Genomic DNA, 11,031 nt, shown 5'->3' on the forward strand with positions numbered 1-11,031 from the left:
GCATCTGTGTTTAGCTAGTTTAAATCTATGACCTCTTGTTCTTAAAGTTCCAGGTCTCAGGAAATCTTCCCTATCGATTTTATCAATTCCTGTTACTATTTTGTATGTAGTGATCATGTCACCTCTTTTTCTTCTGTCTTCTAGTTTTGGCATATTTAATGCCTCTAACCTCTCCTCGTAGCTCTTGCCCTTCAGTTCTGTGAGCCACTTAGTAGCGTGTCTTTGCACCTTTTCCAGTTTGTTGATGTGCTTCTTAAGATATGGGCACCACACAACCGCTGCAAAATCATGAAATAGAGTATAAAATAGAGGAGACGATAGATGTAAATAGAGGACTCGAATCACGGACCCTGACGCGTGTGAAACCCAAGCTCTATCTCCCGAGCTATGAGTAGCCTTAATAAGGAAAGTTTCCAGAAGCAGCATGCTGCTGGGGACCGCGGTTCGAGTCTCCTAGAGTTCAGGTAAATGGCATCTAGGATGGTGTAATACTCGGCACTCTGAGCTAAGAGCAACGTGGTTGTGCCCGCCTCTAAGGGTCAGACGTCATAATACATTCTCTTGCTAAGGCGCGTCTGTGTTAATTATTCCTGTGGAAATCAGCTGGCTGTCAGAGACTGGCTGAGTTTCCTTGTCGTGTTGGCTGCAACCCAGCGACAGGGTATATTGGTTATATATATATATATATATATATATATATATATATATATATATATATATATATATATATATATATATATATATATATAATTATATATAATATTTGGTGCGTCAAGCTTGAATGGTCCCCCAAACCAACATGCATTAGAAAACAGATGCATGCATTGGAAACTTTTGCAGCGTCTTCTTATACTTGACAAGGTATGGACTCCATGGTGCAGCTGCGTACTCCAGGATTGGTCTGACATGCGTGGTATACAAGATTCTAAATTATTCCTTACACAATTTTATACAATTCTAGAGACAGTTCTGATGTTAGCTAGCATCATATACGCCGCTGATGATATCCTTTTGATGTGGGTTTCAGGAGACAGGTTCGGGGTGATATTAACTCCTAGATTTTTCTCTCGGTCCGTTTCTTGGAGATCTTCGTCTCCCATTTGGTAGCCTGTGTTTTGCCTCCTGTTCCCCTCCACGTAACTTAATTCCGTTACATTTACTTGCGTTGAACTTTACTAGCCATTTGTTGAACCATTTCTTCAGTTCACCTAGGTCATCTTGTAGTCTCGTGTGTGTTCGTGTGTGTGTGTGTAAACGTAATTTACAATATCGTAAAAATACATTATGACCTAATTCAGACAATTCAAATAGATTCAACTAACGTGTCCTAGCAGAGATAAGCATTAGTGTCTAGTGCATAGTAAACTCTTGATACTCCCTTCAAAACCTGCAACACGTGCTCAATTGAGACACGCAGCTGTGAATCCCTGGTGAAACCATCCTCGTAATATTCCAGCCTGAATAAGAATTCAGGTACCTCATCTCTTCCTCCTTGCAGACGCAGTCAGCGGATTGGAGACGTATTTCCTTTGTCCCACCATCTCCACTTTTGGTGTCTAAGGTTTTCCCATAATCCCCAAGTCTTTACAATTTAATGTCTCCATGGAATTTGTTATCACAGTTTAAATGGAGGCAGCTGCTTTAGTGTCTATAAATTTTAGCAGCATTTGTAAAGCTTGATGAATATTGCGCTCTCATCACCTCACTGTTTTGAAAGAAGACCTAAAATTTTTATTTAAAAAATACGATAATAATTTTTTTTAACACATTCAAAAGTTCGTCTTCAAAGCTGCATGAGAATTTTTACGAGATTACGTGCAGATCATATGCCCCCCCAAAAATTATTTTAGCTCAATAGTTATGCTCATACAGGAAGGATTTATATCCACGAATTTTTCTCTCTAAACTTGGTGGTAAAATAAAGGGCAAGACTGAATAATGAGTTTGTTTTATTTAATATCTAGAATGTTAAGTGCTAGAATTAGGCAGCTTTATCCTGCACGTATAGGTAATATATAATATATCAGAACAATATCGAAAAGTATACATTGAATAAATTGTTTAACTTCATCATATAAGAAACAATATTAAATAAAAATAACTACCACAATAAAAAACAAGATAAAATAGCAATAATTCATTTATAAAATAACTATATAAATATATAAAGATTGATAAAATAAGGATTAAAATACGAAAAGAGAGAGAATTAAAAGCCTAAAATTATTTTCTTAAGTATTATATTATATATGCAAATGAAAAAACTTACAATATAGCGAATTAGTTATGAAATATAAATTCTCAAACAAGGAGACTGAAGTAATGACCGCTTGAGACGCCGTTGATAAGCGCTTGTTAAGAACAGTATTCCGACAAGGGCGCTAAAGCGCATCCGTAGACGGACCTCTGTTTAACGAGGATCTGTTTGATGGATATTTTAAATCCTCCTTAAGATGGGTTATATTCTAAGATGTGAAGATTATGGGCAGAGCTATTCAGCATCTCGCGCATTTGCATGGTCCTCAAATAAAGGATTTTCTACAGCACTGAGTGAAAATATCGCTTGAAAAATTATACCATTAAAAAATATTGAATGTTTAATATAATGGACGTGGCTAAGCCTCAGGGGTATGACTTAGTTCCCTTCCCCTTAACCAGTTTCTTTAATATATCAGGAGAAACCACCAAGCCATTACGACCATGTAGCGAATATACAATATACAGATGGCTTGTTATTGACCGTAGACAAGAGTAATTTCCTTCAGCCAATATGGTATGAATACATCTAACAGATGTATTCATACCATATTGTATTCATGTATCATATTGTATTCATGTATCAGCCAATATGGTATGAATACATGTATCATATTGTATTCACGTATCAGCCAATATGGTATGAATACATGTATCATATTGTATTCACGTATCAGCCAATATGGTATGAATACATCATATTCCCCCTCCCCCCCCCTCCCCCGGGGGGAAGGGGGGGATATGATGTCCAAGTAACGATCAACAACGTATTAGTAACATCAACATCACTATCCATTTGTTACATCAACGCTGTTTGGCCAGCTTCGCTCGGGGAAGTGTGTGTTGGTCACAAGAATGTGTGTTGGTCACAAGAATGTGTGTTGGTCACAAGAATGTGTGTTGGTCACAAGAATGTGTGTTGGTCACAAGAATGTGTGTTGGTCACAAGAATGTGTGTTGTGAATATTTCAGTCTTGACTATATAATTTTTCTCTATTATATCAATGTGTTTACTTCCATCAATACAAGTCTTGACCCGGGAGTCAATACATGTACATGTTTTGTTTTGTTATATAAAAGCCAAATCGTGCCAGAATTTTTTACTCTACAAAAGCTAAAAACACATCTTGGAACGACTTTTGCGCGGGTTCTTGTCTCGTTGGAGTTAACAACAGTGGTCGTTGATGCGTTTAACTGTGTGATAAACTTGAGAGGTTTAGGTCAGGCCAAACTTGTATAGCTTCGAAGTGATATAAAAGTCGAACTCGTTCCCGTGGGGACTGTTACGTTTTGGCTGGACGAAATTCAATTTCGGAGACTCTTGCACACGTGTGTATCCTACGAGTACAGTCCTGTACTGTCTTGTACTATTCTGTAGGTACAGTTCAGTGAGTACAGTCCTGTACAGTCTCGTATGGTCCTAGGAGTACAGTCCAATCCGTGCAGTCCTATTTCAGACTGTTGCTCAGTTTCCGTCCATATATCTGAGAGAGCTGCTTCCATCTACATATTTAAGGCAGTTTCCATCATCACGTGAACAAGATAACTATCGTCCTTATATAAATGAGACTGATAATTAGAGTTTAATTTCATGACAGTTGTAAATAATATATATTTCAATCATATCTATATCAGTCATTACAGAAAGGGAGGCCTTTTCTACTCGGAACATTTTTCTAATGTTAGGAAATGATTAGCAAACTAATCAAATTATTTTATGTGTAATTATATTTTACCAGTTTCTCTATATGCTCTGAACATGTGAATTGGAATTTAGAAATAAGAATTAACAATATTGTCAAAGTTCTGATAAAAATAACCTGATATCAGGATTGTGAGAGGTAAGAAAAAATTCCATCCATTTGCAGAGGTCTCGACTGGTTGATAGCTGGTTGATACCTGGTTGATGGGGTTCTGGGAAATGTTCTATTCCCCAAGCCCGGCCCAAGGCCAGGCTTGACTTGTGAGAGCTTGGTTCACCAGGCTGTTGCTTGGAGCGGCCTGCAGGCTCACATATCCACCACAGCCCGATTGGTCCGGCACTCCTTGGAGAAAACAGTCAAGTTTTCTCTTGAAAGGATTGAATAGTCATCTCTCTCGACTATTGAGGCTTTACACAGGGCTATTCACAGAGACTACATATGGGGCTACACAATGGGCTACACATAAAGCTTAACATAGGGGCTAGAGACTAAATTGGGGAAACCAGTGAATCCTTGAGGATTTCAATTGAATTATTACTGAGTGGTTAGCAATATGTCGTCCACTTTCTAATGGAGACGGGACATCTGCCATCCGCTGATCACGACGATATATACTGACTTTCTGACACGTGTTTTATGTATTTTGTCACGTGTTTGTGTGGTGTTTTACACATGTTAATATCAATGGAAATTATATATATTGTTTGCACTTGATGCAATTCAGGCAGTCATAATTCAGTGGTAACAACTTCATCATTGCCTGTTACAACTTAGCTAATATCTATCGCTCTTGTAGTCATGAGTGACTCGGTGCCAACATCTGAAGGACCTGTAATCATGAGTGACTCGGTGTCAACATCTGAAGGACCTGTAATCATGAGTGACTCAGTGCCAACATCTGAAGGACCTGTAATCATGAGTGACTCGGTGTCAACATCTGAAGGACCTGTAATCATGAGTGACTCAGTGCCAACATCTGAAGGACCTGTAGTCATGAGTGACTCGGTGCCAACATCTGAAGGACCTGTAATCATGAGTGACTCGGTGTCAACATCTGAAGGATCTGTAATCATGAGTGACTCGGTGTCAACATCTGAAGGACCTGTAATCATGAGTGACTCGGTGTCAACATCTGAAGGACCTGTAATCATGAGTGACTCAGTGTCAACATCTGAAGGACCTGTAATCATGAGTGACTCGGTGCCAACATCTGAAGGACCTGTAATCATGAGTGACTCAGTGCCAACATCTGAAGGACCTGTAATCATGAGTGACTCAGTGCCAACATCGGAAGGACCTGTAATCATGAGTGACTCAGTGCCAACATCTGAAGGACCTGTAATCATGAGTGACTCAGTGTCAACATCTGAAGGACCTGTAATCATGAGTGTCTCAGTGCCAACATCTGAACGATCAGTAGCGAGATTAATTGGAGTCACCCTTTAATGGATTGGTAGTCATTACAGAGCAAATGTGAACACCAGGTAATCAACTGAACACCTGGTAGTCTACTGGTAGTCTAACGAGTAGGTTTGAACTTCTGTCGTTCTGTAGTCTAACTTGTTCAAATGAACACCTGTAGTACTGATAACCTAATTAGAGCAGACTGCTGACGGAGTGACACATCTAGACTACCTTTACCAATATGCGTCTGGCCCACTACAAATGTAGAAGCTATGGAGAGCTTTTTCTTCCTATGTTAAAAAGAATATTGAGAAAATTCGTACAACAATCATTTATATAATATTTTCATTTTATTTCGCAATGAACACACAAAAACAACATAACTCTTTAACATTTCCTCCCCCCCCCCCCCCCCTTCGCATTCAGGCTCAGAATATATATATAGAGAGAGATTTGTAGACACAAAATATTTCGCTAATTCTCGAATATTTCCAAATGTGTGTGGGAACTGAACCAACAACCTGATTGCCTGGTGTTGTGGTTGTGTTGTCAGACAGAACCTAAGCTTGTAACAACCGCCAGAGCTCAGGTAAATCAGGTCGCTCTGATAAATCAGGTCGCTCTGATAAGTCTTTGCAGTGGACGACTCGATAAGTCAGTGTGGTGGGTTTAGGGAGTTTTATGGTGTGCTAAAGGCAAGATATGCGACAGGGAAGCAGCAGCACTTGTGAGGAGTCACGCCATTGTCCAGATTTACTATGGTCACAGGTTGTGTGTATTCACCCATGAATTCTGTTGGTGTATGTACGTGTTTGTTAATGTGTGTGTATGTATGTATGTATGAGCAACTCGACGAATATCTAGGGTGGAATAATATCTTACCAAATCACATGGACAAAAATTATTATAAAACAAAACCATCAACAATCATTTTACAATCAACACAATCAATATTTGGTTATTTCACCATATTTAGATTATCCGTTTTCTGTTCACGAGGGAGACAATTTTAATAAGATATCATGGGGGAGACTTCATCGCTCTGCACATTGTTAGACGTCTCTCTCATGACACAATAATGCACCCAGCAGTCTCACTAAGCGCAACTGTTAGTGCATCAGACCGTAAACATATGACAGCGGTCAGCACGATATACCACACAACCGTCACAGAATTTAATAGCAAAACATATCACAAGGTGAGGTTAGCATATTATTATTATTATTATCCAATCAAATGAATGGCTGCATGATATCGTTATTTAATTTAGTTTTAAGATATTTCGTGAATAATGTGCGTATGATACTGTAGCGCAGTGGTCTACGACCCGACGTCTTTCGATCATAACGTAGGATTCTACGTTCGATTCCCGTGGTCGTGCTGAGGCGGTTGGGCAATATTTTCTTTCATCTCATGCCTCTGTTAACCTAGCAGTAAATAATTACCCGTAACTGTAGTGGGTTGCATCCTGGGCAAGATCTCTAGTTGGCATAGACCAATGGCTCTTAGACAACGTCAGACACTTGGCTTCTAGGGGAGGAATTTAAATCTATGGGGAGGAATTTAATTCTTTGAGGAGGATTTTAAAGCTATTGGGAGGCATTTAAAGCTATAAGGAGGATTTTAAAGCTATTGGGAGGCATTTAAAGCTATAAGGAGGATTTTAAAACTATAGGGATTAATTTTTGTCTGGTGGGAATTGAAGTATTTCAATCAGGGAAGAAACTCCAACCTCGAAAAGAATATACTCTTTACACTGTGTAAATATTTCAAATGAAATTCCAATATATATACACAACTATGAGAGCCATTGTCACTTACGTTCACAAAAAGGCTGCTTCTGCTGCTTGAGACATAATCCTGTCTAGAGCTATTAAACAATTAAGATTTGAAAGGCGTGATCGTGTTGTTAATATGATACTCTGGAGTAATTTATTAACTACGGTTAGTTTAGTTTCCAGCAACTGGCTGACTGGACGTAGAGGCCGGTATACTACTAGTATACCGTGTATACTAAACGGTGGTATACTAGACCGTGTGTACTAATTTGGAAATGACAGTGACTGAAATTTCGTATGGGACAATATTTGAAAACTACCTTCATATCTAAGCTTGGGGGGTTTTCAACAAATTTTCACAATTGTTGACATTTGCCGACTAGTTGAGATGATAATTTGATATTGTTTGTTATGAATGCCTAGGAAAATTTTGCGAAATTTCGGTCACTGGAAATTTCTGATTCATACCATCGGTTAATAGTGATATTCGTCTACAGTGACAGGCTTACATTCTGAACGCAACTCCATGCTTGTTCCAATTTTTACCAGATTATAACACACCATTTCAAGTAAATTATGTTGCAAACAATTTCATATATGAATGATCAAAGAATTATTTGATGAGTTAAGTGTTCGATGACCACAGAAAATAGGGAAAATGAGCCTGTTGATGTTTTTTTTTGTGTTAGGCCTGAATGATTACCCGATTCCGTTGTCATGACCTAAATTTTAATTGTGGTAGTGTTGTTGATGATTTTATTTTTATTTTAAATTGATGCTGTAGTCAAAGTGGTTTGTAACTGCCAATTGTGCTTGTTCCCAGTCAATCTTGAGAGTCGATTACTCTCAACAGTAATGGAACAGCATACATAACACTCTCACAATATCACGTAAGTGCTTATTGTTATCAGACAATATTTTCGTAATGTTAAATCATGCTATTTTTATTTCAACATTCACGTCAGTATTGCGAAGGTGTTTGTCACCGAACTTTACTACTACATCGTCTAGTAACTAAGCAATATATATTAGTGTATTTTACTAGCATTTGTCCTCAAAACATAAGACACCATCGCTCATTTTAAATTGCAAATAACCTTTTTAAATATTGTTCTGGAACAAAAAAAAATATATATATATTTTCCTTCCACCGTAAACGACGCAATGTACCTCGATTTTTAGATATCTTTACTGAGCGCTGCTCATCTGTAAGCTCCATGTAAGCAAGAAACTCTAATACAGAACCTAACAAAACTTTTCAATACATTCCTGCTCATTGTGTAATTTATTTTCCTGTCGCCCACTTTAATGTCCACGCAGGAATAAGTATTTACTAAGTGGCCTCGAATTGCTCTCTTGTGTAATATTCCCTCTAACCACCCAATCTCACTTTTTTATCGCAGCCCTCAAAAAATATTCCCTCCAAATAATGTAATATTTCCTCTAACTACCCAATCCTACTTTTTTATCACACCCTTTCGCCAGTGCTCTCAGTGTCTACCCCTAGAAACACACCCACACACACACCCACCCTCCCCCAAACTAACCCCTCTCTCTGTTCCCTATCCTCAATCCTCACCTCGCTCCTGTTCCACTGCATCCTAGAGTTATCCCCATCCCACCCTAACCCACTCCCCATTCTCTCTCTCAGCCCTCGGTACGTTCCAGTACCATTACTCCATGGACGTTGCTTCATGTATTCGCTCCTATCAAAGTTTTTAATTAATTGCTCGCATGAAAATTAATTGAAAACAGCCTTTATGGCACCGCTCAAACATTAAATATCACATTATAAGAACCAATCATAACTTGCTGCACTTTAAAAGTTATTTACAATTTAAAAGTGTTTTTAGATTTTGATTTCCGTCCAGCAACAGTTGCATATAAGAACTTTTTTTCGGATTTTGTCTAAATATTCGCACTTTTTTGGGGGGGCGATATGACTTTTCGCCAGAAAAATCTGGTGCTATTTTTGGGCGAGATATTGCCAGATCCATGAAGCAGTTACGCAAACACTTACGAACGTGTACATCTTTCCTCAATATTTTGCGGCTTTGGTTACATTTATTAAACAGTTTACAAGCATGAAAACTTCCCACTCAACTGTTGCTATTATTATAAACAGCCTCCTGGTGCTTCGGAGCTCATTAACTGTTTAATTATTGTAAACAAAGCCGTCAAAGATTGAGAAAAGATGTATAAGTTCGTAAGTGCTTGCGTAACTGCTTCGTGAATCTGGCCCCTGCTTCGCTCACCGTATAACCTTTGTGTTGGTATCCAGTGGTGAGGCTCAGCTGCTTGGTATTCTGCAGCCCTCGTCCCTTGAGCCAGAATTTAAGGATGGAGTTTCACTTAGGGGAAAAGATTGTGCTGTTGAAGTGAATTAAATGTTACCAGTCCACTTACCTGACAAATACTTCAATGAGAGAGAGAGAGAGAGAGAGAGAGAGAGAGAGAGAGAGAGAGAGAGAGAGAGAGAGAGAGAGAGAGAAATTAATTTCTCTCACGGTGAAATTAATTCACCGTGAGGCAAACGGAGACAGAGAGAAAGAGTGATGTAAGGTGAGGTCTGAAAGAGAGAGAGAGAGAGAGAGAAAGACGAAAGAAAAACTATTTTACGAAATATATTTTTACTTTCCTCAGCGCCATCGCCGTCCCCGCAACACAAGTAATATACCAGTATATGGACACTTCTCACCGCTTCTGTAATCATTTCCCGGCGCTCTGTAAGGCGGCTGATACTCTGAGCACTTAACAATGTTACTTTCAAACACCTGTGGTACTTTCCTCAGTTATTTTCAAACACCTGTGGTACTTTTCTCAATTATTTTCAAACACTTGTGGCACTATTCAAGATATTTTCAAACACCTGTGGTACTTTTCTCAGTTATTTTCAAACACCTGTGGTACTTTTCTCAGTTATTTTCAAACACCTGTGGTACTTTCCTCAGTTATTTTCAAACACTTGAGGTACTATTATAGTAGCATTAATATAAAACGAGTTAGATGTACAAATAATTATTTATTTTGTTTATTTTCCAATCGTAATTAGTATGTCGAATTAAAAATTATTAAAAAAAAAAAATTACATTTTGCGCTCCTCGTCTCGCTGTAATTATCAGTCTAAGCATCAGGTCGTTAAGGGCATTAAAAGCTCTTGTATATGGGAAGGGCCGGACCTAAGGGTCGTTTGGGAGGTGGCATTATTATCGTTGGAAACAGTTGGATTGGAATATACGATCTCACACTCGAAGACCCTTAAGGACTAGGCACTTTATAGTTCGTGAAGTGGCATTCTTGTGTGGGGGAGGGAAAATATATTTGTTTCTCCTATTAAATTTTTTTCATCGTAATTTGAATTTGTATATGTCAGATTATGTAGAAATCTTCAAGCATTATAGGCACGCCAAAGAATTTATGTTGCAATACACACACACACACACTGCACTCAGGGACAATGATAGTTACGAGAAAGGGTATAAATTGAGTACTCTCTCTCTCTCTCTCTCTCTCTCTCTCTCTCTCTCTCTCTCTCTCTCTCTCTCTCTCTCTCTCACTCACACACACATCCTTCCAGTCGTTACTTGATTAGTGATTCATTGTTAACGGCTGGTACATTGGCAACAGTCTAAGATCTATGGGTTTGTTAAGAATCTCCAGGTCAATGACCGAGTTTGTTATCGCTGGAAAGATGAAACTCTTGGAAAAGTAATAATGATTTCACCTACGACCTTTAGAAAATCTTCCTGTAAAATATTGCTATAAAATCCATGAACTTTATTACAACTTCTCTGTATAAAATATTCGTGCACCTATTTTATTTTTTTAACTAAGACTAGGGTTCATACGGGCTGTCAAATGACGCATCTAGTGAAACAGCAAGCAAGAGC

The 11,031-nt window shown here is 38.5% G+C and overlaps 1 protein-coding gene across 1 annotated transcript; it reads left to right on the forward strand.

Annotated features, from left to right (window-relative positions):
- Positions 1 to 4,757: 4,757 nt before the first annotated feature.
- LOC138365657 (saposin-like protein 11) lies at positions 4,758 to 5,405 on the forward strand. The gene has a single exon (XM_069326143.1). It carries the CDS (start codon positions 4,758 to 4,760, stop codon positions 5,403 to 5,405), a length of 648 nt encoding a protein of 215 aa, XP_069182244.1.
- The last annotated feature ends 5,626 nt before the right edge of the window (positions 5,406 to 11,031 follow it).

Source organism: Procambarus clarkii, chromosome 17 (genome assembly GCF_040958095.1).
Source record: "Procambarus clarkii isolate CNS0578487 chromosome 17, FALCON_Pclarkii_2.0, whole genome shotgun sequence".
Taxonomy (NCBI): Eukaryota; Metazoa; Arthropoda; class Malacostraca; order Decapoda; family Cambaridae; genus Procambarus; species Procambarus clarkii.

Coding starts and splice junctions, on each gene's coding strand:
- LOC138365657 (XM_069326143.1), top strand. CDS start 4,758: ATGAGTGACTCGGTGCCAACATCTGAAGGACCTGTAATCATGAGTGAC.